Below are 26,302 nucleotides of genomic sequence, written 5' to 3'. Positions count from 1 at the left end.
AAGGAGGGTTCCCCTAACCCCGTGTTGTTCAAGGGTCAACTGTATTTTCAAAAAGAACAAACCCAAAATGTTCTATTTGAAACCTCCCTATCCCCAGACTAGATAGCAATACTATGTCATTCCTTACAAGTTCTTTATAATTATTGTTTTTTCTTTTTTTTTCCTTTGGCCGAGCTTCACAGCATGTGGGATCTTAGTTCCCCAAACAGGGATCGAACCCGTGTTCCCTGCAGTGGAAGCACAGAGTCCTAACTACTGGATTCCCCCTTTATAACTGTATAATGTCATTGTAGACTGCAAGTACATGGACCCAATCCTTTGCTGGTGGATCTGAAACTGACTGCCTGAACTCAGAGAGGTTCTTGGTCAAAAACGAATTTTTTTTTACCTCTGGGAATTTAACTAACTTGGGCCTAGGGATCAGTCAGTATTAAACAGTGGTGCTGGCTCAGGTGAGAGAAAATGTGAGGGGCAGTTTTCTTTGCCCTTCTAAAATGGTCTAAATAATTTCAAGGTATGTATGACGAGCACTTGCAAGACATTTTTGGTTGGAATCATTTTTTAATATTTAAATAGAAAAAGTGAGCACTGACTTTTTTTTCTCTTTTAGACACACACACGTCTAACAGCCAAAATATGCAGAGGAAATGAGCTCCTGCTCTGTCCTCCACAGTCCCCATCTTGTGGTTGAAGCTGTTGCCAGCCCTCCCTCCATCCTTTCCAACATACACAGAAATTCACAGCACAGCTGTTGCATTTTATCTCGTGTGCACGTCCCTCCCCAACATCCCCATTCTTAAAAACCAAACAGTCGTTAATGGTCAGGGGCACATCCTTCCCGATGGCATCAGTTCCTACCCCACAATGGGATAGTGAGGAGATCTCCCGTCAGAAGTAATTTAGTGAAAGGGGTGGGATGGCCGGAGCTGGAGTAACCGTCTGCATTGCTGCACTCTGGTATCAGAGTGAGGACAGAAGAAATAAGTCAGGAGAGCATGGAGGGCACAGTTGCAAGTGAGGAGTCTCTCCATGAGACAATGTGGGGAGAATTCTCCCCCCCAGGTTTAGATAGATCAATGTGCCAAAGTTTAAAAAAAAAAAAAATCCAATAATCAGCAGTTCAAACACTATTGAATTTTCAAACTTCTCCCACCAAGACAGGCCAAACATAGCAGTAACAATCTAGATCTTTCCAGGAAGTGAAGGTAGGGCCCCGGGCATTCCTCCTGACAGCCCTGTATTAGGCCCTAGAAGTATCTGGAAAAGAAAAGGAGGGGTGTAAGGCATTGTACAGACCTAGGGCTCTCATTTTCATCATACCTGTCCAGGCAGACAAGGTCTATGAAAACAATGCTGAGAGCACAGGCACCTAAAAGAGTGTGGGCCGGATCCCAATCCCTACCGGCACATTAACCGCCCTACCTAGGTGCTGGAGCAATAAACAACTTATGTATCCACTACTGGCAAAAAGCCCAGGGTCTGGGTTCACCTGCCGTTGCTGCAGCTGCTGCTGTTGCTCCATCTGCAACTTCTCAGTCTCAAAGACGACCGGAAGAACCAGGATCATGAAGGAAGTGGTTCCAATCCACAAGGCTGCCCTGGAAAACCTGCAGAGGGAGCATGAGCATGATGGCAAGACAAAAATACACAGCTTCACCGAGAACTCACTAGTAACCAAATCTCTCACCCTGCACACTCCAGTGTTGTTGGTAAGCGTGTTCTACCCAACTCTTGCCTGTACTCCCACCGGAAACGGGAGGAGCAGTTCCAGGGACTGTACATCTAGTGAGAGTAGTCTGAACACTCTCCTGAGTTCTCACAGTGCTACTTATACATTAATTATATCACATAATCTGAGATGATCCTCACAACGACCCTGCCCAATAAGAATCCTCACTTTACAGACGAGGAAATAGAGACCAAGAAAGGTTAAAGTAGCACCAGTCCAAGGTCACTCAGTGATCTAGCTGGCGGGCTGGCCTCCAACCCAGGTCTGCTGCTCCCAAAGCCCGTGTTCATTCAGGGCACCTCAGTCAACCCAGCACACCCCAATGTCTTTGCCCTCGTCCCTTACCTGTACATTTTTTGAGCCACGAAGAGGGAGAGATCAAAAGTGGCTCCAGCCGCGGACCGGACTCTCTCGGGGAACATCTCCGTCAGACCCCACAGTCTCTCCGACAGAGTCTCATCTAACTGTGGTGGAGGAGGCGCGGATATGGGCCGAAACAGCGGTAACCACCCCCCGACGCCGGGACATGCCGGTCCCCTGGAGCTAGGGCACCCCGGCCCCAGCGGGGCCTCACCCCGCCTCCCGGAGACGCCTCTGCTCGGACTCTCCAGGCTCCGCGACGCGCTTTCATCCCGCTCCTGCAGCACGCGGAGCCCTTACCCCCGCTCCCCGCCCGCACCCTCCCAGCCCCGCTCCGCCCCGCGGCGCCCAGTACCTCCTCGTCGTCTTCCTCCTCCAGCTCCTCCTCAGGCTTCTCAGCATCACCTTTCGGAAGCAATTCGTCCGGGGACAGCGGCACCCCAGGGCCGGCGGCGGCGGCGGCGGCGGCGGCGGCCGCGGCGGCAGCGGCCGCGGCGGCAGCAGCCATGGCTGTGGGGAACACCGGAAGCGGAAGAGAAGAGGCGAGTGCGGCGCCGACGGCGGACAGAGCCGCCCTTCCGGGAGCCGGAGGCTGGAGGTCTGGGGAAGAGCGCCGCCCTCTGGTAGGCGGGCTTCACCGGCCTTCAGCAAAGGGCGGCCGGGAGGTCGGAGAACGTGAGACACGTGGGAAACTTATTAAAGCCCGGAATCGGGGTGCATCAGCGGTAATTCTGTTCTGTGGGCTTAGGGTGAGCCTGAAAATCTGCATTTTAACAAGCCTCCCAGAGATCACACGTAGACAAACACGAATCCAGTTTCATTTCCCTGAGGGCTGTGTTTGGGAGGAGTAAATTAGAGATTTGGAGATTTATTGGTCTTCTGGGAAAACGTCAAGTAAACAGTCCCAATGTACAAAACAAAGGCGAGTGTGTACCAGGCACTGTTTGTGCGTACGAAGGGCGGGGGTGGGAGGGGCGCTCATTTAATCTTTGCATCAACCCACTGAGGTGCTACTATCCCCATTTTTTTTTTTTGGCCGGGCCATGCCGCATGCAGGAACTTAGTTCCCCAACCAGGGATGGAACCAGCGCCCCCTGCATTGGGAGCCGCGAGTCTTAACCACTGGACTACCAGGGAAATCCCTATTGTCCCCATTTTAGAAATGAGGAGATTGAGGTACAGTACAGGGTTGCTGCAAGTATTTCTGGAGGATGGATTTCAAGATGTGGGTTTGCTGGCCAAAAAGTATGAACGTTTAAAATTTTGGTAGGTATTAGCTAATTGCCCTCGGAATTATTATATCACGTACTTTCACAATAGTAAATGGAAGTGTCCTTTTCTCCACACCCTCCCCAGCATTAGGTATTATCCATATTTTCATATGATGGATGAAAATGCTCCTTTTTATAATGTGTCCCACAGTTATTAATACAAGGGTGATTTGATATACCTCTTTAGACAACTGACCATGGAACCGAAGAATCTCAGGATTGGACAGTCCCGATCCTTATCTGATACTTGAGAGACGTCCTCTGCTTACATATTCCGGGGAGGGGGGGCGGGGTTTGCACTTTCTCCAGATAGAGTCCTCAGTCCTCTTTATCTTTGGACAGGGCAGCTCTAACTACAAAAAGTCTTCATGTCACAAAAGGGTGCCTACTGTCTGATTCCATTAGGTAAAGTTAAAAGACAGGCAAAACCAATCTATGGTGAGAAACGTAGTGATTCCCTTTGAGGAGGAAGAGGAGGTAATATTTGGGAAGGCAGGAGAGCTTCTGGGGCACTGGTAAAGTTCTATTTCTTGACGTGTGTGGTATTTACATGGGTATGCCCATTTTGGATAATTCATCAGGCTGTACATTTATGAATTATACTTTTTGCATGTATTTAAATTTTTTTAAAAAGTAGGCTTGAAACCAAGCAGGACCCTGTGTGTCCCTCCCGGGTACAAATCCTTTCCCTGTCCCTGTTTCTTGTTTGTAGGAAATAGGCTTCTTTCAGCTTCCCTGACCTTCCCTGAGTTCCAAAGGGCAGGTTCAAACAGTTGCTAATCAGGGAAGGGAGGGAATGCAGAAACAGAGGAGCAGTCAAGAAAGAGTGCAGCGATCCTGGTTCCTCCTCAAGAGATATACATAACATTTGGGTTCTTCTGCAGGAACTAAGGTCCCCACGCAGGTGGAGGATGGTAAACTCAGGCTGAGAGCAAGATTCCTGCAGCACCGCCCTGTTACCTCACCACCAACCAATCAGAAGAAAGTCTGCACACAGTGGAAGATAAGGAAGACTCTGACCCTCTCCCCAAATGATTCTCCCAGAATCTTTGGAGTTGGTTTTTGGATATGAGTCTGACTTCTCCCCAGGTTGCTGACCTCCTGAATAAAGCAAGCTTTCTTTTCCAACCAACACTTGTCTGAGTATTGGCTTTCGAGCAGTGAGCAGCTGAACCTGAGTTAGTAACAGGTTAGCTCTACATAAATGCAAGGGCAATCAAATGCCAATGGCTTTTGATTCTCTTATGGGCTCTTTTAAGAAATGCTGGAAGACCAACACTCTTGAAGGGTAGAGAAGGCAGTCTTATGTGGAAACTACAGACATCATTGATTCTGATGAAATAAAATTCATATTTTATGGCAAGACAAGAAAAATTTAAACATAAAATCTTTCTTTGCCTGTTTGGGCCTCCTCCCTCCCCTTTAGTGTGTATTGTGCACCTGCATTAACCAGACATCCTTAGGAGACAACCTTCCTTCTTGTAAAAGGCCATGATGACCCATGACCCACTACTCCCTGTGTACACATAGGTCTGGATTGTGTAAATTGTCAATAATACGTCATTTAACATATAGCACTCTGTCTCAAAAACTTATATAACTGTGCTTTGACCTCTAACAGATGGAAAAATTCTCAGAGCTTTCTGAGAGGCTTTCTCCAGGTTATAATCCTCAATTTGGCTCAAATAAAAGCCTCCATTTCTTTCTTAGATCGACTGATTAATCTTTTTTTTTTTCCATCGACATCTCCAAGTGGAAAGTCACAATGCTAATATGAAGAAGTTTTTGGAAAACTTTGACCAATTAATTTTGTTTATATTCACAAATAGTACATGATTTTTTTTTAAAAATCCATGTTTAAGGCTGAAAGAGCTCTTTCAATGTTTATAAAATTGTCAAAGGATAGGAAAAAATATTGGGAATCATGCCATGCAGAGTATTCAAACCTTAGGAATAGATGCGATGATCCAGAAAAGGCAAAGTGAGAAAGACAGAGCCCTGTGGAATCAGACAGGTCAGGGGGTACTTAGTCAAAATCATAGACAGAAAGTAGAATGGTGGTTGCCAGCGGCTGGCAGGGAGGAGGAGATGGGGAGTTAGTTGTTGATGGGTATACAACAGCTTCAGTTTTACAAGATGAACAGTTATGGAGATGGGTGGTGGTGATGTCTGTACAACAGAATGAATGTACTAATATTACTTAACTGTATGCTTTAAAATAGTTAAGATGGTAAATTTTATGTTATGAGTTTTGCCACATAAAACAATTTAATTAAAAGCAAAAAAAAATCAGAGTAATAACAACAACAAGAAAAACAGAACAACTATCCCCCAGAAAATCCCCCAAAAAAGGTCAGGGGCAGGGCGGGGCACCTTCTTCTCCCAAATCCAAGAGATTCGAGGAGGAGCTGCTGGAGATGAAGAAGGGAAACCTTCACTGAAGGTTTCAAGGGGAAATGCTCAGTGGCAGCAAAGAAGACATATGGTAAGATTGATGCCAGCCCAGGGGCCTCAATCGAGGCACAAGTAAGGGTGCCATCACGTAAGTGATAAGGTCCCATGCTGGGCACAAAGCTGACTCTGCCATCTGGATGATGATGATGTGCTCTAGAAACCCACCCCCCAGCTCCTCTCATTCCCTATCCCTCAAGTCCATGGTTTCCACCTTTCTTGTTCCTGTCTTGTCACAATGTGAAACTGGTAATGTAGTAGCTCCTAACTCAGTTCGGTTCGGTGTGGGGCGTAGATCCCTTTGAGAATTTTACAAAAGCTGTAAGTACTCCCCCCGCAATAAAACATACACGTTAGCCCATATCTGTACAATTGTGCATATGGATCCCCTTGTTAAGCCTCAAACTGTTAAGATTTCCTCTGATTGTTTTGCACTCCCTCCCTCACACCCGCAGGACTTTCAATCTCAGCTCTTCAGTAACAGTTCTTCCCTTATCTGACACTCAGTTCAGAAATTTACAAAACCGCTGTAGTGATTACAAATGATAAGTTCAAGTAGAGAGCACTATTTACTTGGGTGCCCCCAGAAGTAGTAGATTTGGTCAATAAAGGCTTTGAGGAGGAAGTATTTTAGGCAGAACCTAATAGATGTATCGGACAAAAAGGTAAATCTTTAAAGTATGTAGCTTTTTTTTTTTCTTTTTTTTGGCCACACTGCCCAGCTTTCAGGATCTTAGCTCCCTGACCAGGGATTGAACCTGGGTCCTCAGCAGTGAAAGTGCAGAGTCCTAACCACTGGACCGCCAGGGAATTCCTGAAAGTACATAGCATTTCATTGGGGGGGAAAAAAAACAACAAGGGTTAGGGTGGTGACATATAGCTGATTCTTTTTCCTATTTCTTACATATTTTCATTAATAGGATTATCCTTGACTCAGCTCACACACCACATCCATCAGCAAACTTACAATTTGATGGTGGGCTCTACCTTCAATTCCTGCCTAGAATTTGACCACTTCACCTCCTCTACTGCCACTTCCCTGTTCCCAGCCTTGAGCTCTTCAGTCTGTTCTGACCACACAGAAGCCAGAGGGATCTTTTTTTTTTTTTTTAAGTCAATCATAGCATTCCTCTGCTGAAACTCACCAATGGCTTTCTTCCCTCATCACCCCAAATACAAGTCCTTCTTCACTGCAGAGCTGTCCCACACAGCTGCAGCCCCCTCAGGTGCCAGTGGTGGTACGGAGGGGACCAGGACCCACATCACTATGACAACCAAACGTGCCCCTCCTGACTCCAAAGGTTTCAGTCCTAGCTCCTTCCCTCCCAGCTGTATCACCTTGCTGGGCTTGTTTCTTCATCTAAAAGCAGGGGATGACGATAACAAACTTGAAAAATTCTCATGAGAATTAGAAATATAGCCCTTCTTTGGTTTATGTCCCAATAAACCCATCATAAGTTGAAAATATAAGTCGAAAGTGCATGTAATACCCCTAATCTACCAGACATCGTAGCTTAGCCAACTTACATGTGCTCAGAACACTTACATTAGCCTACAGATGGGCAAAATCATCTAACACAAAGCCTATTTTACAAAAAGTGTTGAATATCTCATGTAATTTTTCAGATACTGTACTGAAATGAAAATGAAAGACAGAGTGGTTGTCTGGGTCCAGACTGGTTTTAAGTGTGTTGATTGTTTATCCTCGTGACTGCATGCTGATGGGGAGCTGAAGCTCACTGTCACTGCCTCGCATCACGAGCATCGTATCGCATTTTGCTGGCCCAGAAAACTATCATAATTCAAAATTCGAAGTACAGTTTATACTAAATGTGTATCACTTTTGTACCACCATAAAGTCTAAAAATTTTAAGTTGAACCATCATAAGTCAGGGGGACCATCTACAGCTGTCTGGTATCCAGGGTGCAGGGTAAATGGTTGCTAATGATACTGGTCTAGGAATAAGCAAACTCTCAATTGCGCCTATTATCTGCACCTGAAGATTTACACCCTCATATAACATCCTTTTCCAATGTCTTCTGAATTAGTCTCTCCTATTATCAGGAAGGAAGGTTATGGGCTGGGGCTACAGATCATGCTTCTCTATCCATCCCCCATGGAGCTGGCCCTGAGGATGGCCTACGCACAGCAGCCTCCATTTGAGGCAGCCCCCAACCCAGCTCCCCTCTTTCAATGTGGGCTGGGAATCAGCAGGCTCCCACACTTCCGCTGTCTGATCCTAGACCAGTTTCTGAACCTCCTGGGGTTTGCTTCCTTGTCTGCCAATAGGCAAGCTGACTGAGAGGCCCTGCTCCACAGGGCTGAGTGGAGGAAATGAGAGTGTGAGCAACACCCTGAGCCCCATCCAGGTGGGTAACAGGTGTTCTGGCCTTAGTAGCCATCCCTGGTCTAAAGCCTGGGGCTCTGTGTCCCCACCCTCAGTGCCTTCCCCCTTGACTTTGGAAGCTCGACTCCCTCTTACTGCCTTTGGCTGGCTCCCTCCCCCAGCCAGAGAAGCCCAGCTCACTCGAAGACACAGATTCCCACTCCAGAAAACCAGGCCCCCATCCCAACCACTCGGTCCCTGCCCGGTCCAGGCTAGTTCCAACACCCCGAAAGAGGAAGGCAGGGGAATCTGAGCAGAGAGACTGCTCTGTTCCAGATCACCCTCTGCCAACACCCAGGAAGCTGGAATGCTTCTTCTGCAACGGTGACCTTCCCCCACAACCTAAAAGTTCTGTCTTTGGATGGAGCATCGGAAGCTTAGAACCCAGCCTCCATTATTTACTTCTTCAAGAACTGATGTTTCTTTTTTCAGTCACTTTGGCCAGAGAGAGATTATAGAACATCATTTAATTTACAAAAGAAGGATAAACAGGAAAGTAGCACAAAAAAATAGTGTTGCCGTGGGAGGTCAGCGCTTGCTGCTGAGAAGCTGAAGCCAGAGGAGGCTGTGGATTTGGGGAACGAGTATTCTTTAAAGGAGGGAGAGAGTGGCCTGAAGGGCAGAGAACCAGGATAGCTTCTTATCTGAGACCCCTAACAACAAGGCTCTGTACACCTGATGCCACACCACACCCAACAGTGTGAGGGGATGATACGATGAACTCCGTCCGATGAGGGTGAGCCTGGGCCACAGGCATTTGTGTGTTAAGTAACTGGAGAACACCCAAAGGCCTCCATCACTCCAGGCCTCCCTGAGGGGGCCTCCCTGTGCTGTGAAGCACAGGACTGGCCTGGAATCCACTACGTTGTCACCTTCCTACTGCCAACCTAAGGGGGCCAGTGCCTTTTGGCCCCATTATATGATACTCTCTCCCAGGACCTAATCCACTAGTTTGGTTAAAAATTCCCTCAGCCACATCCTCCTCTTCTGATGAATGGGTTTCCCCCTGTGCTCCTAACGGGTGGCTTTGGGGTCTTCATTTTCTCCGCCGGCTGACACTCTTCAGTTCATCCAGCTCCTTCTCCATTAAGTGGGATTCGGCAGTGGTCTCAGAGAGCTGGAAGTAGAGCAGCAAACCGTTATAAAGAAGGACTTTTCTGGGCTACGTTTCAGGTTGGCAAGGCCAGCCCTGCGCGCTGGGAGAAGCCCCACGGCATTTCCCTTAACGCAGCCGGCAGCCTCCACGACGGGAACCCCTTGGTAACTGGGCAGAAAGTAACGTCCTGATGACCCAGGGCCTCAAGCACTTGAAGAACATTCACCAACCATTCTATCAACAGTTTTGATCACCTAGGATTGCGTGGCACTCACTGCGCGAAGGACACCAGGTTTCAGGGGATGAAAAAGGCAAATATTGGTGATTTTAAGGTTAAAGGACTAAGGTCTAAATTGCTTCTGAGTCGTGGCTCACATAAAAATGTTTAAAAAAGCATGCCACTTCCCGCATCAGAATCCTTCAGTGGTCTTTAGAGGGGAGGGTGGAAGACACTCCAGGCAGGGACGGAGAGATACAAACTCCAGAGGTCAGCTTACTGTGAAACAGAAGAGCTGCACTTCCTGAGCAAGACACTATTCCAAGAGCTTTGCTTATATTATTACCTCACTAATGAGGTAGATCCTACTATCGTGATCATTTTATTGCTGAAGATACTACGTTTCTTACAGATACAGAGCAGTTAAGTAACTTGCCTGAGGTCACACAGCCAGTGGTGGAGCTGGGCCAGGGACCTGGGCAGTTTAGCTCTAGACACATGCTCTCAACCACTGCAGTGTGTGCTCTGCTGCCTCTCAACCAACCGTCACACACAGCCCTAGGCTCAACAGGTTGTTGGGTTTCTAAAAGCCACAGGAAACCGATGCCAATGCAGAGAGTGCCCCTCGGCAGGCCTGCACGGGGCACTGACTAATGGCTGCGTGGTGCAGGACCTCGCCCAGCCAAGAGCAGGCTGTCCTTCTTCCTGAATGCCTTCATCCCAGCCTCCATTCCCACCTTTATCTTTCCACATTCAGCTCAAATATCCCTTCCCCTGCAACATCCTCCTGACTGGACAGAATGAATCTCTCTCTCGCATGCGTGGATGCCAGGCCCCGGACAGACTTTAATCACTGCCCTTACCATGAGGCACTGTCACTATGTTTACTGTCTATTTCCCCACTAGACTGGGAGCCCTGGAGGGTGGGGACTGTGTCTGGTTTGGTTTTGCATCTTTGGATTCACAGCAATGTACCTGAGCAAACTGGCACTCGAGAGGTGTGGACTGGCTGAAAGGATTTGCAGTGGACCTGCCCAAGGAAAGCCAAGGCTTCCCTCCCCACCACCCTCCTCACCATGTCCAGCAGGATGTCCACCTTCAGCCGCAAGAGATTATTCTCTTCCTCCAGCTGCTGGTTCCGCCTCTGGAGGCGCTGGGCCTCCCTCCGGTCCACACCTCCACTAACCCCTGTATCTGGTGGAAGGACACAAGCAGCAGTCACTAGGAGGGGGTTCCTTCCACCATCTTGCTGGGCAAAATGGTAGGAAATGCAGCCCACCTGCTATCCACTGGCCGTTTTCAAACTTCAGGCTCTGCCCGGCCAGGTTCATGGTGGGCGTTCCATAGTCAAGGCCCAGCTCCACCTCCCGGGTCGACCGATCCAACTGTGGGGGAGACGCGCATGCTGGCTTTGGGAGGCCGGAGCACAGGGGCTCGAGGCCCAGCACCTCTTCTGCTAACGGCATGGTCCCAACAACTCATTTCTTCTCTATAATCATTACCCAGCACATTTAGTAATTGTTTTTAAGTCAGAAAATTAAATAAGGTACCCCCAAAACTTTTAAACTGTAAGAGAAGAAATGTACAGCTTTATACCACAGATATTTTCTGGAAAAGCTATATATGCTGAAATTTGCAAACTGAATTATTTCATATCTACAGGGCACTTAGCAGTTTAAGAAACCCTACTGTAAATTTTGAATAAAGTGAAAAATTCTTTTTAGATGTAATAAGCCCAAGCTATCATTTGTTTCTTATGGAGCTACGTATGTCCTGGAAAAGGCATAAAATGCTAAGGCCCAATGAGTAGTAGTAGCTGTTCTTTAATGTGTTTTTCAGTGTTTCTACAGCTCACTGAGCACCCACCCTGCACCAGGACTGGTACTGGATATACAGAAATGAATGCAACCCCTCTGCCCTCAAGGAGCTCAGAAACTGTCTTTGGAGCTGTGATATATCCTTCTGAACGCTCTTAATGATAGCAAAACATCATCCTTTAAGAATAAATTTGATTCTTAGACATGACTAAAACTGATTCCTGGACAAGTCTTGGAAGTAAAGTGAAGTCAAATTGGATAACATCACTTGGTCCCCCAAATCATAAAGAGGATGACTATCTTTTAAGGTTCTTCAACAACCTCTGACAATAGTTCCCAAAAAGGAGTTAAAAAATGTTTTCAGCAATAGCAATAATATGAATTAAAAGGATGCCCTCCCACGAGGACACCTCTGGAGGACCACACTTTCCATAAGAAACCAGGCTCGATGCTCCAGTCACGCTGCACACCAGGTCGAGCCCCGTGCTGACACTCACATTGTGCAGGTTGGAGAGAGACGCAGACTTCCGAGGGGGCGTCTTCTTCGGACTGAATATACTCCCAAAGAGAGGCATCTTTGGCCTGATGAAGGAAAGGTCAATGCTCCCTTCTCCTAGGGTCAGAAAAAGTCAGGGATACAAAGGGTTGGGTCAGTGACCTTGCGCCCCTTACCGGAAATCATGAAAACACACATCTTATCATGTGGCCATTAACAATCTTGGGTAACAATCCTCAGTTCCCATGTGCTGAGTGCTCACTATGTGCTAGGCATAGTGCCAAAACCTTGGCAATATCTCAGGCCTCACAACCACTCTTTGTTTAGTTCCTCTTCCTATACCTATTTGACAGATGAGGTTTAGAAAGACTAAGGTCCTAAGTGTGAGTGAGGATTAGAATGCAGGTCTGTGTGGCTCTACAGTTCACGTTAACCACAGGCAAGTGCCTAACTGGCCTCTCTTAAGTTTTGTCACAAATTGGCATCACCAGATTTACACTCTAGGGCAAGGCATGTGACCCTACTTATTCCTGAACACTGGTAAGACTCACAGCTAGGGCAACAGCTTATAAATATACTCCATTTTCAAGAAATGAAGTCTTTTCTGGGACTTGCCTTTTTCCTTTTTTATTGGTTTCTTTTTAAGTTTTTTTCATTTTTCTTAAAATTTTATTTATTTATTTTGGCTGCATTGGGTCTTCGTTGCTGCGCACAGGCTTTCTCTAGTTGCAATGATCATGGACTACTCTTTGTTGTAGTGCACGGGCTTCTCATTGCAGTGGCTTCTCTTGTTGCGGAGCACAGGCTCTAGGCGTGTGGGCTTCAGTAGCTGTGGCACAAGGGCTCAGCAGCTGTGGCTCACGGGCTCTAGAAAGCAGGCTCTGTAGCTGTGGTGCGTGGGCTTAGTTGCTCTGCAGCATGTAGGATCTTCCTGGACCAGGGCTCAAACCTGTGTCCCCTGCATTAGAAGGCGGATTCTTAACCACTGCACCACGAGGGAAGTCCTATTGGTTCCTTTTTGATTAAAGAAGTTCTTAATTTTAATGTGATCTAACTTATCAAAAAAATTTTTTTAATAATTAGTGTTTTTGTGTCCTATTTAAGAAATTTTTGCCTAAGGTCACAATATTTTCATATATTAACTTTTGGAAATTTTCTTCTTTCAGCTTTCACATTTAGGACTATGACTCATCGGCAATTAACTTTTGTATGTGGTGTGGGGCAGGGTCATGGTTCATTTCTTCCCATGTATTATGCAATTTTAATGTGTAATACACAAATAGCTTAAAAAAGATTCCCTCTAAGAAACTGTAGACTGATGATAACAATAATGAAAGCACAGGTGAACAACAAGAAAGAACCAGAGCTCTCACTTTTCCTACTCTTAGGTATAAAAATCTTCCTTCACCACATTATGAGACAGAAATAGTAATGAGTTTATCACATCTAACAGGAAGTTGGCAAAAAAAAGAGGGAATTTATCAAGACTATCTGAAACAAGGTTTTATGTCAACTATCTTTTTTTTTTTTTTTTTTTTTTTTTGCGGTACGCGGGCCTCTCACTGTTGTGGCCTCTCCCGTTGCGGAGCACAGGCTCCGGACGCGCAGGCTCAGTGGCCATGGCTCGCGGGCCCAGCTGCTCCGCGGCACGTGGGATCTTCCCAGACCGGGGCACGAACCCGTGTCCCCTGCATCGGCAGGTGGACTCTCAACCACCGCGCCACCAGGGAAGCCCATATGTCAACTATCATTAAATGATAACTCAAAGTAGGAATTCATCACAATTAGCAAGACATATATTCAATGAGAAAATGAAGAAGAAATTCTGGGCTGTTTTCAGTGATGCAGAAATTAACATCACTAAAATTAATGATAAAAGTTTAGAAGCTTCTTTAGAAGCTTTACAATACATATATACACTGCATAGAAATATATGCATAAATGACTTGTAAATAAATAAATAAGACATTTAGATGTGTGTGCTCATGAGAGTTTTACTGGTGTGTGTCTGTGATTAAAAACAGTGGTAGAGAGACCTGAACCAAGATGGCGGAGTAGAAAGATGTGCTCTCACTCCCTCTTGCCAGAACACCAGAATCACAACTAGCTGCTGAACAATCATCGACAGGAAGACACTGGAACTCACTAAAAAAGATACCCCACATCCAAAGACAAAGGAGAAGCCACAGTGAGACGGTAGGAGGGACGCAATCACAGTAAAATCAAATCCCATAACTGGTGGGAGGGTGACTCACAGACTGGAGAACACTTATACCACAGAAGTCCACCCACTGGACTGAAGGTTCTGAGCCCCACGTCAGGCTTCCCAACCTGGGGGTCCAGCAACAGGAGGAGGAATTCCTAGAGAATCCGACATTGAAGGCTAGTGGGATTTGATTGCAGGACTTCGACAGGACTGTGGGAAACAGAGACTCCACCCTTGGAGGGCACACACAAAGTAGTGTGTGCATCGGGACCCAGGGGAAGGAGCAGTGACCCCAGGGGAGACTGAACCAGACCTACCTGCTAGTGTTGGAGGGTCTCCTGCAGAGGCGGGGGTGGCTGTGGCTGTGGGGACAAGGTCACTGGCAGCAGAAGTTTTGGGTAGTACTCCTTGGCGTGAGCCCTCCCAGAGTCCACCATTAGCCCCACCAAAGAGCCCAGGTAGGCTCCAATGTTGGGTTGCCTCGGACCAAACAACCAACAGGGAGGGAACCCAGCCCCACCCATCAGCAGTCAATCGGATTAAAGTTTTGCTGAGCTCTGCCCACCAGAGCAACAGTCAGCTCTACCCACCACCAGTCCCTCCCATCAGGAAACTTGCACAAGCCTCTTAGATAGCTTCATCCACCAGAGGGCAGACAGAAGAAGCAAGAAGAACTACAATCTTGCAGCCTGTGGAACAAAAACCACATTCACAGAGAGAGACAAAATGAAAAGGCAGAGGGCTATGTACCAGATGAAGGAACAAGATAAAACCCCAGAAAAACAACTAAATGAAGTGGAGATAGGCAACCTTCCAGAAAAAGAATTCAGAATAATGAGAGTGAAGATGATCCAGGACCTCGGAAAAAGAATGGAGGCAAAGATTGAGAAGATGCAAGAAATGTTTCACAAAGACCTAGAAGAATTAAAGAACAAACAAACAGAGATGAACAATACAATAACTGAAATGAAAACTACACTAGAAGGAATCAATAGCAGAATAACTGAAGCAGAAGAACGGATAAGTGACCTGGAAGACAGAATGGTGGAATTCACTGCTGAGGAGGAGAATATAGAAAAAAGAATGAAAGGAAATGAAGACAGCCTAAGAGACCTCTGGGACAACATTAAACACAACAACTCTCGCGTTATAGGGGTCCCAGAAGGAGAAGAGAGAGAGAAAGGACCAGAGAAAATATTTGAAGAGATTATAGTCGAAAAATTCCCTAACATGGGAAAGGAAGTAGCCACCCAAGTCCAGGAAGCGCAGAGAGTCCCATACAGGATAAACCCAAGGAGAAACACCCTGAGACACATAGTAATCAAATTGGCAAAAATTAAAGACAAAGAAAAACTTATTGAAGGCAGCAAGGGAAAAACGACAAATATCATACAAGGAAACTCCCATAAGGTTAACAGCTGATTTCTCAGCAGAAACTCTACAAGCCAGAAGAGAGTGGCATGATATACTTAAAGTGATGAAAGGGAAGAACCTACAACGAAGATTACTCTACCCGGCAAGGATCTCATTCAGATTCGATGGAGAAAACACAAGCTTTACAGACAAGCAAAAGCTAAGAGAATTCAGCACCACCAAACCAGCTCTACAACAAATGCTAAAGGAACTTCTCTAAGTGGGAAACACAAGAGAAGAAAAGGACCTACAAAAACAAACCCAAAACAATTAAGAAAATGGTCATAGGAAGATACATATCGATAATTACCTTAAACGTGAATGGATTAAATGCTCCAACCAAAAGACACAGGCTTGCTGAATGGATACAAAAACAAGACCCATCTATATGCTGTCTACAAGAGACCCACTTCAGACCTAAGAACACATACACACTGAAAGTGAGGGGATGGAAAAAGATATTCCATGGAAATGGAAATCAAAAGAAAGCTGGAGTCACAATACTCATATCAGATAAATTAGACTTTAAAATAAAGAATGTTACAAGAGATAAGGAAGGACACTACATAATGATAAAGGCATTAATCCAAGAAGAAGATAAAATAATTATAAATATATATGCACCTTACATAGGAGCACCTCAATACATAAGGCAATTGCTAACAGCTATAAAAGAGGAAATTGACAGTAACACAATAATAGTGGGGGACTTCAACGCCTCACTTACTCCAATGGACACATCATCCAAAATGAAAATAAATAAGGAAACAGAAGCTTTAAATGACACAATAGACCAGATAGATTTAATTGATATTTATAGGACATTCCATACAAAAACAGCAGATTACACTTTTTTCTGAACTGCACATGGAACATTCTTCAGGATAGATCACATCTTGGGTCACAAATCAAGCCTCAGTAAGTTTAAGAAAATTGAAATCATATCAAGCATCTTTTCTGACCACAACGCTATGAGATTAGAAATGAATTACAGGGAAAAAAATGTAAAAACACAAACACATGGAGGCTAAACAATACGTTACTAAATAACCAAGAGATCACTGAAGAAATCAAAGAGGAAATCAAAAAATACCTAGACACAAATGACAATGAAAACACGACGATCCAAAACCTATGGGGGGCAGCAAAAGCAGTCCTAAGAGGGAAGTTTATAGCTATACAAGCCTACTTCAAGAAACAAGAAAAATCTCAAATAAACAATCTAACCTTACACCTAAAGAAACTAAAGAAGACCAAACAAAACCCAAAGTTAGCACAAGGAAAGAAATGATAAAGATCAGAGCAGAAATAAATGAAATAGAAACAAAGAAAACAATAGCAAAGATCAATAAAACAAAAAGCTGGTTCTTTGAGAAGATAAGCAAAATTGATAAACCATTAGCCAGACTCATCAAGAAAAAGAGGGAGAGGATTCAAATCAATAAATTTAGAAATGAAAAAGGAGAAGTTTCAACAGACAACACAGAAATAAAAAGCATCCTAAGAGACTACTACAAGCAACTCTATGCCAATAAAGTGGACCATCTGGAAGAAATGGACAAATTCTTAGAAAGGTATGACCTTCCAAGACTGAACCAGGAAGAAACAGAAAATATGAACAGACCAATCACAAGTAATGAAATTGAAAATGTGATTAAAAATCTTTCAACGAACAAAAGTCCAGGACCAGATGGCTTCACAGGTGAATTCTATCGAACATTTAGAGTAGAGCTAACACCCATCCTTCTCAAACTCTTTCAGAAAATTGCAGAGGAAGGAACGCTCCCAAACTCATTCTATGAGGCCACCATCACCCTGATACCAAAACCAGACAAAGATGTCACAAAAAAAGAAAACTACAGGCCAATATCACTGATGAATATAGATGCAAAAATCCTCAACAAAATACTAGCAAACAGAATCCAACAACACATTAAAAGGATCATACACCATGATCAAGTGGGGTTTATCCCAGGGATGCAAGGATTCTTCAATAGATGCAAATCAATCAATGTGATACACTATATTAACAAATTGAAGAATAAAAACCGTATGATCATCTCAATAGATGCAGAAAAAGCTTTTGACAAAATTCAACACCCATTTATGATAAAAACTCTCCAGAACGTGGGCATAGAGGGAACCTACCTCAACATAATAAAGGCCATATACGACAAACCCACAGCAAACATCATTCTCAATGGTGAAAAACGGAAAGCATTTCCTCTAAGATCAGGAACGAGACAAGGATGTCCACTGTCACCACCATTATTCAACATAGTTTTGGAAGTCCTAGCCACGGCAATCAGAGATGAAAAAGAAATAAAAGGAATACAAATTGGAAAAGGAGAAGTAAAACTGTCACTGTTTGCAGATGACGTGATACTATACATAGAGAATCCTAAAGATGCCACCAGAAAACTACTAGAGCTAGTCAATGAATTTGGTAAAGTTGCAGTTTACAAAATTAATACACAGAAATCTCTTGCATTCCTATATACACTAATGATGAAAAATCTGAAAGAGAAATTAAGGAAACACTCCCATTTACCATTGCAACAAAAAGAATAAAATACCTAGGAATAAACCTACCTAGGGAGACAAAAGACCTGTATGCAGAAAACTACAAGACACTGATGAAAGAAATTAAAGATGATACCGACAGATGGAGAGATATACCACGTTCTTGGATTGGAAGAATCAATATTGTGAAAATGACTATACTACCCAAAGCAACCTACAGATTCAATGCAATCCCTATCAAATTACCAATGGCATTTTTTACAGAACTAGAACAAAAAATCTTAAAATTTGTATGGAGACACAAAAGACCCCGAATAGCCAAAGCAGTCTTGAGGGAAAAAAAAATGGAGCTGGAGAAATCAGACTCCCTGCCTTCATACTATACTACAAAGCTACACTAATCAAGACAATATGGTACTGGCACAAAAACAGAAACATAGATCAATGGAACAAGATAGAAAGCCCAGAGGTAAATCCACACACCTATGGTCAACTAATCTATGACAAAGGAGGCAAGGATATACAATGGAGAAAAGACAGTGTCTTCAATAAGTGGTGCTAGGAAAATTGGACAGCTACCTGTAAAAGAATGAAATTAGAACACTCCCTAACACCATACACAAAAATAAACTCAAAATGGATTAGAGACCTAAATGTTTAGACAGGACACTATAACACTCTTAGAGGAAAACGTAGGAAACTCTTTGACATAAATCATAGCAAGATCTTTTTTGATCCACATCCTAGAGTAATGGAAATAAAAACAAAAATAAACAAATGGGACCTAATGAAACTTCAAAGCTTTTGCACAGCAAAGGAGACCATAAACAAGACGAAAAGACAACCCTCAGAATGGGAGAAAATATTTGCAAATGAATCAACGGACACAGGATTAATCTCCAAAATATATAAACAGCTCATGCAGCTCAATATTAAAAAAAAACAAACAACCCAATCCAGAAATGGGCAGAAGACCTAAATAGACATTTCTCCAAAGAAGACATACAGATGGCCAAGAAGCACATGAAAAGCTGCTCAACATCACTAATTATTAGGGAAGTGCAAATCAAAACTACAATGAGGTATCACCTCACAGCAGTTAGAATAGGCATCATCAGAAAACCTACAAACAACAAATGCTGGAGAGGGTGCGGAGGAAAGGGAACCCTCTTGCACTGTTGGTGGGAATGTAAATTGATACAGCCACTATGGAGAACAGTATGGAGGTTCCTTAAAAAACTAAAAATAGAATTACCATATGATCCAGCGATCCCACTACTGGGCATATACCCAGAGAAAACCATAATTCAAAAAGACACATGCACCCCAATGTTCATTGCAGCACTATTTACAATAGCTAGGTCATGAAAGCAACCTAAATGCCCATCAAGAGATGAATGGATAAAGAAGATGTGGTGTATATATATACAATGGCATATTACTCAGCCATAAAAAGGAACGAAATTGGTTCATTTGCTGAGACGTGGATGGATCTAGAGACTGTCATACAGAGTGAAGGAAGTCAGAGAGAGAAAAACAAATATCATATATTAACGCATATATGTGGAACCTAGAAAAATGGTACAAATGAACCGGTTTGCAGGGCAGAAATTGAGACACAGATATAGAGAACAAACGTATGGACACCCAGGGGGGAAAGCGGCGGGGTGGTGGTGGTGGTGGTGTGATGAATTGGGCAATTGGGATTGACATGTATACACTGATGTGTACAAAACTGATGACTAATAAGAACCTGCTGTATAAAAAAATAAATTAAATAAAATTCAAAAAAAAAACCCCAACAAACAGCGGTAGACCCACAACCTGGAAGATGGCATTTGGGGTGGGGCACAACACTTTAGGACTTGGACAAACCAGAATGATTCCAGCTTGGTGGTGGATAGGACGGTACTGAGGACAAAGATGATGAGGGAATTTGAAGCTGTGCTAGCATGTCATCCAAAACACAGTGGAAGCCCTGGCATTGTTTCTGCTGGAGAAAAGAAAAAGGGTGGAAGAGGGAAGACAGTTAATCTTATGTCTACAGAGGGTGGAACAGGAATGAAATGGGAATATCCAGGAAGAAAGATTTTTAACTCAAAAAAGAAAAGGTCACAACAAAAACTAACTAATATCACTTCCTGCGTATCCACTAGGGTTTGGACACAATGCTAGGCACACTTCATAAATTTCTTTTATTCCTGTAGTAACCCCATAAGGTAATTTTCCTGTCCATATCAGAGATGAGAAAACTAGGGCTCAGAGAAGTTATCCAATTCTCCCAAGGTCCACAGCCATGGTCAGCTGGCTAAAGATGTATACCAAATTATCCTTATATTAATAACTTGTGGGGGAGACTTCCCTGGTGGCACACTGGTTAAGAATCCTCCTGCCAGTGCAGGGCACATGGGTTCGATCCCTGGTCCAGGAAGATCCCACATGCCGCGAAGCAACTAAGCCCGTGCACCACAACTACTGAGCCTGCACTCTAGAGCCCACGAGCCACAACTACTGAGCCCGCGTGCTGCAACTACTGAAGCCCGTGTGCCTAGAGCCCATGCTCCGCAACAAGAGAGGCCACGACAATGAGAAGCCCGCACACCGGAACAAAGAGCAGCCCCCACTTGCCGCAACTAGAGAAAGCCCACGCACAGCAACGAAGACCCAACGAAGCGATAAATAAATAAATAAATGTATTAAATAAATAAATAAAATTTAAAAATTAAAAAAATAAGTTTTAAAAATTAAAAAAATTTTTAAATTAAAAATTTTTTAATTAAAAAATCAAAAGATAAATTAAAAATTAAAAAAACTTGTGGGGTACATCATAAAAGGAAGCATTTTCATCCATCACATTGGCAAAATTTAAGAGCTCAATAATATCTAATGCTGGTGAGGGTATGGAGAAAAAGATACTTTCATTTACTCTTCGTGGAAACATAAGATGCTATCATTTTTTCAATTAGGCAAAAGCTAGCAAAGTTTTTCATGTGCATACTTTTTGGGCAGCAAATCTGCTTCTAAAAACTCTCCTCCAGAAAGAATTGGACGTGTTCACACAAATGTTCTCTATTGTTGATAACAGCGAAAAATAAGAAACAATTCAAAATGCCTACCAATGGTTGGTGTAGCCAAATACATCGTGGCACATTCTTATAAGGGAGTCCTAGACGGCAAGTAAAGACAGAGAGACAGCTGTACATGGACCACTCTAACATTAAGAAAGCAAGTGAGGGACTTCCCTGGTGGCGCAGTGGTTAATAATCTGCTCGCTAATGCGGGGGATATGGGTTCGAGCCCTGTACCGGGAAGATCCCACATGCCACAGAGCAACTAAGCCCGTGCACCACAACTGCTGAGGCTGCGCTCCAGAGCCCAAGAGCAACAACTACTGAGCCCACGTGCCTAGAGTCTGTGCTCCGCAACAAGAGAAGCCACGAGAAGTGGCTTGAGAAGTCCGCGCACCGCAGCGAAGAGTAGCCTCCGCTCGCTGCAACCAGAGAAAGCCCACCCACAGCAACGAAGACCAAACGCAGCCAAAAATAAATAAATTAATTAATTTTTAAAAAAAGCAAGCAACAGAACAATGTGTATACTATAATCTTACATGAGAAGACAAAAAGAAAATAAAAAGCGAGAATATAGGTCGCTAAATAAAAGGGATTTGGAGGGATAAACTGCACACAGTGGTAAAATCTGGGAAAGGAAGTAGGATGGCTGACTGAACTGAATTTGCCATTTTTAAAAACTTTTAATTTTAATTCTAATTTGTTTTGGCCAAGTCGCGCAGCTTGCAGGATCTTAACTCCCCAACTAGGGATGGAACCTGGGCCCCTGGCAGTGAGAGCACCAAGTCCTAACCACTGGACCACCAGGGAATTCCCTGAATTTGCCATTTTAAAGGTTAAAAAAAAAAAAAAGCCAAATAGTGGCAATTTCATGTTACAATATAAAGTTATAGTAAAGAAATATATTTCTGGATTCACTGAATTATTACAATGATAATATATCCATATATTACTTATGAAAAAACAAACCAAACAAATGAACAAAAAACCAGATAAAAAGCAGTCCCCGCCCCTCCAAGATTTGGAGACCAATTGAAGAAGGAAAAATAAGCCAAGCTGTTGTTGCAAAGCCCACAGTGGTGCTAAGAGCACTAAGCCTGAGCATATCACCTGGACACAACAGACCAAGTTCTAGGCCTGGCTCTGCACCTCAGTTGCCTGCTAAACCCTGGCCAAGTTACTTTATTCCTCCAGGTTTTAACGAGGGCACTTCACGCGTGACCTCACTAGTTCTCACAACACTTAAGCCAAGCACCGTCACCAATATTTTACAGATGAGGAAAAGGAAGGGTCTGGACTCGCTTTTAAGTCAGATCCACTCATCCACAAACAACTCTGGCTGAGATCCTGGGATCCTAGAACATTAGTGTGGACCAAGAGGTCCCAGCTGTACCCTTGGCCCAAGGAAGCCTTCTTTCCAGTGAAACTCCCTGGAGAGAAAGGGCTCAGCACAAAGGAAAGCTTCTACGTTCCAACCATTGCTCTGCTTCTCAACCCCAGTGGGACCCTGCAACGTACCTTCCCTGGGCCCCAAGGATAACAATAGTACCCACTCACAGACTGTTTTGTGCTTTAGTGTTTTTAAAAAACGGTGGCATTTGATGCTCACAACAACCCTGGCAGAAGTAGATCAAGTAGTTTGTTCCTGTCTACAGATCAGAAAACTGAGGCTTAGAGAAGTTAAGTAACTTGTTCCCAGTCACGCCGTGGGAAGGCGGTGGAATTGGGCTTCAAATAAGGTCTACTCCTCTGCGCTGATGACAATAATCACTTCAACACTGTGCAACGCTTTACAGTTTGCAATGGGCCATAAAATACATTATCTTATTTTAATCTAACAAGAAGGTGAGGAAGCAGTCTCTGGCTTTCATCGGATTCTCAGAGTTCAGAGCCAACCAAGTATAAGCCACGCAGGTTCACGCCCACCCAGGGCTGTAAACTAACAGTAGCGAACAAACGTTCGTTCGCACGCTCTCGTTAGTCACCTTCACAGCTGACTTATGAGAGGAATTACCACCCCAATTTACAAACGAGGAAACACACTTGGATAAAGGAGGTGACGGGCCTGCGGTAAACCCGGCCCCCGCCCCCTGCTCCGCGCCCTCCGGCTGCCCCAGCTGCGGAGAGGCCCTGGGTCCCCTGGGGAACGCCCGGGGGTCCCAACCCTCCTCGGGCCCTGGGGCGACGCCGGGCTCGGAGACGTACCTGATGTGCCCCAGAAGCCGAGGTTCGAAGAGAAACCCCCGACTTCCCGCTAGGTACCCAGCAGAAACCGCCTCGCCCGCCGCGACCTCGACCGCGGGGGCCTCCAGTCTGCGGGCCGCGCGCACGCGCACACGCAGCCCCGCCGGGCTCTACCACCGAGGGAGGTAGGGGTGCCCGGCACGCCACGGTCCCCAGCGCGAGCCTACGCAAAGCACCAGAAACTCTTGAGGACTACCCCCGATATATTTAATAGAATCCACAAAGGCAGTGTCTTCTGGAGTGACTTCCATGCCCCGTGCTATAGGCTAGGACGAGGAACCACACTCATCCTCCCCACAAACCCCTGGGTCTGGTCTCCCCCGCCTACAGGGGCCTTCGCCGTGGTAACAGCGTCTCGCGGATGAGGTGGAGGCTCGCCACGCCTCCGTTGTAGTGGGAAAGGTGCGAGTGGTGGCTGCGGCCCGCGTTGCCTGGAGACCGTCAGGACTTAACAAACGCAAAATGGGCCTCTCCCCGACGTCCCTCCTCCTCTTCCTCCTCCCAGACCACAGAACAAAGTGCACCCCTTCCTGGTGGATGTGGGGACAACGGGTGTCGGGTGTCCCATCCAGAACTTTACAGGGTCCCCTGAGGGAGCCATGGCGGAATCGGCCCCGAGTTCGTCGGATTCCGCCTATGTCTTCAGGTAAGATGAACAGACAGACAGTGACCCTGCCTGCCAGCCTCCCCACGCCGGGCCTCTTATCGGCTTTGACGGGCAGGGGTACCTGAGGTCAGGGGCCGCTTCAGGGTCGCACAGTGAGCAAGGGGCAGACAACTACTCGAGAATCAACTCCAGATCTCCTAAAATCCTAACTGTGTGTATTACTGGTTCCATTTGACAAATGAAGAGACTCCGGGTCATTCAAGGGATATTTACTGGCTGCTTAGTGAGTGCACCAGGTCATCCATCCAGTGAGGGGCAGGACCCATAGGTCTCTGGCTCCAAGTGCAGTTTTCTTCCAACTACACGTTACTTCACTGAAAAGGGGAGAGCTCCGTGTCCTAGAACCAAACCACATGGTCTAACCCAGCACAGTCCAATGGAAACATAATGTGGGCCACATATATAATTTAGAATTTTCTAGTAGCCATATTTTTTAAAAAGTAAAAAAAAATCAGGTGATGTTAATATGAATAATGTTTTAACTCATAAGTCCCAAATATGATCATTTCAACATACAATCAATATTTTAAAGTTTATTCTGCTTCAGTTTTTAAATTTTAATTAACTAAAATTAAGATTTTAGTGTTTCGCTCACACCAGATTCCAAGGGCTCAATTGTCACATGTGGCTAGTGGCTACTGTGATGCACCGGTCCAATCTTTTCCTATCTTTCTACTGTGTGTCCCTCTGCTTGGGTGGTATTTCCCCTCCCCACTTATCTAATTAACTCCTGCTCTTCCTTCAAGTCTTAACTCCCTTGACTAGGTCATTATCCACTATTATGTTGTCTCTCACAGCACTGTGTCCCTCCCTTTGAAGCAGTGGTCAGTTATAATTCATGGTTATGTATATAATTAATTATCACTTGTCACCCCTAGTAGACATAAGCTCCATTAAGGCAGGGATAAAGTCTGGTTTAGCTCACCATCCTGTCCCCAAGTAGGGACACATTGCTGGCTGTGTTGCGCAGTCAGTAAGTAGTCATTTAATGACTGAAGTTTAAACTGAACAAAAGTCTGTCTGACTCCAAAGTCAGCATTGTTTTAACTTGTTTAACATGTTTAAGTTAAAATGTGTTAACTTTAAACAAGGGGCTTCCAAATCTCAGCTGCCAGAATATGTGCTCCATGAGGGCAGAACGTTTTTTATTCTTCCACTCACCTGCCCCTAATATACAGCACAGTGCTGGGCACAGGGTGGATACTCAATAAAGTTAGTTTGCTCCCCCACCCATTTTTTCTTCCCAAATAGTGACAGTAAAAACTTATCATGCTTCAGAGAATACTTATCCTAAAATGATATGATGAAAATTTCAGAAGGGAACAGAGTATTTTAAATGTTTTTTTAACATATGCTTTTAACAAGCATAATATTCAATTCTCCCATTAGGCATGGGTAATAATGTTAAGCTAAAGCAAGAGACTTCTTAACAGGGTCCCCCTAAGCCTGGCTTTTCAGAGAGCATGGAGTTTTCCAGTCATGCTGGCGGGGGTGGGTGGGTGGAAGAAAAGTGAGAAGCCCTAAAATGCACCTGCCTCCTCTTTACCCTCACCCGCTTGCCTGTATGGCTAAAGACTAGGGGCAGGAGGCAGGAAATAATAGTGTTGACCTGAGCCTGGGCCAACCTTTCCTACAATCCAACTGACTTAGGACAGCCCAAAATGGATAGCCTCTTTGGACCAGAAAGAAGTGTGGTGAGTGAGTTAAAAATGGAATCAAATATTGAGTGAACCTAATTCCTAGAGAGTAATTTGACTAATGGAGAAAGACGTAGAAGCAAATAATTCTGGTTCTGTATTGTAAGTGCTGTAATAGAGAGTTGAAAGCAGAATCCTGGACTTAACAGAAAAGGGGTGGTACTAATGGCCTGGAGTAATTCAAGAAGGTTTTCCAAAAAGACATATCACCTGGACTGATTGAATGGAGGGAATTGCATGTACAAAGGCATAGAGGCACAAAGCGCACAGCATGGCAGGGACCAGGAAGAAGTTCGGTGGGGCAGGCATGTAGGATGGATGGCTGGGGAGAAGACAGCAGAGCAGAAGGCATGAACCAAAGGAGAAGAAAGGAGGCTGTGGTGAAAGGACACCTCGGTTAAGTTTTCCATCAAACTATACCTTTTCTCTCTCTTTCCATTATGTATGAGCTTCTTGAGGGCAGGTCTGAGTCTTTTACTTCATTATAACCAGGCCTAGACCACCAGGCTCTGGACAGGGAGGACCCACAGAGGGTAGTGATGAACTCCTCCTGGCCAATAAGCAAGGACCCAGGAGAGCACTGTGGCCAGAATATTCCAAATCCAGGAGGAAAAGTAGTGTGGGCCAGTTTCCTGAAAGGGAACAGAAAGCCTCAGCTAG

General features: G+C 44.8%; 2 protein-coding genes across 2 annotated transcripts; both read right to left on the bottom strand.

Moving 5' to 3' along the window:
• Positions 1 to 547: 547 nt before the first annotated feature.
• TOMM22 (translocase of outer mitochondrial membrane 22) lies at positions 548 to 6,976 on the bottom strand (the record flags this gene model as incomplete). Its single annotated transcript, XM_079714904.1, has 6 exons — positions 548 to 1,257; positions 1,490 to 1,607; positions 2,075 to 2,193; positions 2,445 to 2,599; positions 2,649 to 2,731; positions 6,957 to 6,976. The coding sequence occupies 6 exons, from the start codon at positions 6,974 to 6,976 to the stop codon at positions 1,183 to 1,185; spliced, it is 570 nt and encodes a 189-aa protein (XP_079571030.1). The 3' UTR covers positions 548 to 1,182.
• Positions 6,977 to 8,650: 1,674 nt separating this feature from the next.
• Positions 8,651 to 23,323, bottom strand: CBY1 (chibby 1, beta catenin antagonist). Its single transcript, XM_079715706.1, has 5 exons — positions 23,240 to 23,323; positions 11,826 to 11,941; positions 10,791 to 10,896; positions 10,587 to 10,705; positions 8,651 to 9,315 (listed from the first exon to the last, which is right to left on the bottom strand). The coding sequence occupies exons 2-5, from the start codon at positions 11,901 to 11,903 to the stop codon at positions 9,235 to 9,237; spliced, it is 384 nt and encodes a 127-aa protein (XP_079571832.1). The 5' UTR covers positions 11,904 to 11,941; positions 23,240 to 23,323; the 3' UTR covers positions 8,651 to 9,234.
• Positions 23,324 to 26,302: the final 2,979 nt, after the last annotated feature.

The sequence above is a fragment of the Hyperoodon ampullatus genome (assembly GCF_949752795.1).
Source record: "Hyperoodon ampullatus genome assembly, chromosome: 11".
Taxonomy (NCBI): domain Eukaryota; kingdom Metazoa; phylum Chordata; class Mammalia; order Artiodactyla; family Ziphiidae; genus Hyperoodon; species Hyperoodon ampullatus.
Note: the sequence above shows the minus strand (reverse complement) of the source record. Positions and strands in the feature narration are given on the sequence as shown.

Bases quoted from the DNA above. Each gene is read 5' to 3' on its own strand.
- CBY1 (XM_079715706.1), bottom strand. From the start codon at position 11,903: ATGCCTCTCTTTGGGAGTATATTCAGTCCGAAGAAGACGCCCCCTCGG. The intron at 10,706-10,790 runs GTGGGCTGCATT...TCCTTCCACCAG, and splicing joins AAACGGCCAGTGGATAGCAG to ATACAGGGGTTAGTGGAGGT. The intron at 9,316-10,586 runs GTGAGGAGGGTG...CTCTACTTCCAG, and splicing joins TGGACATCCTGCTGGACATG to CTCTCTGAGACCACTGCCGA.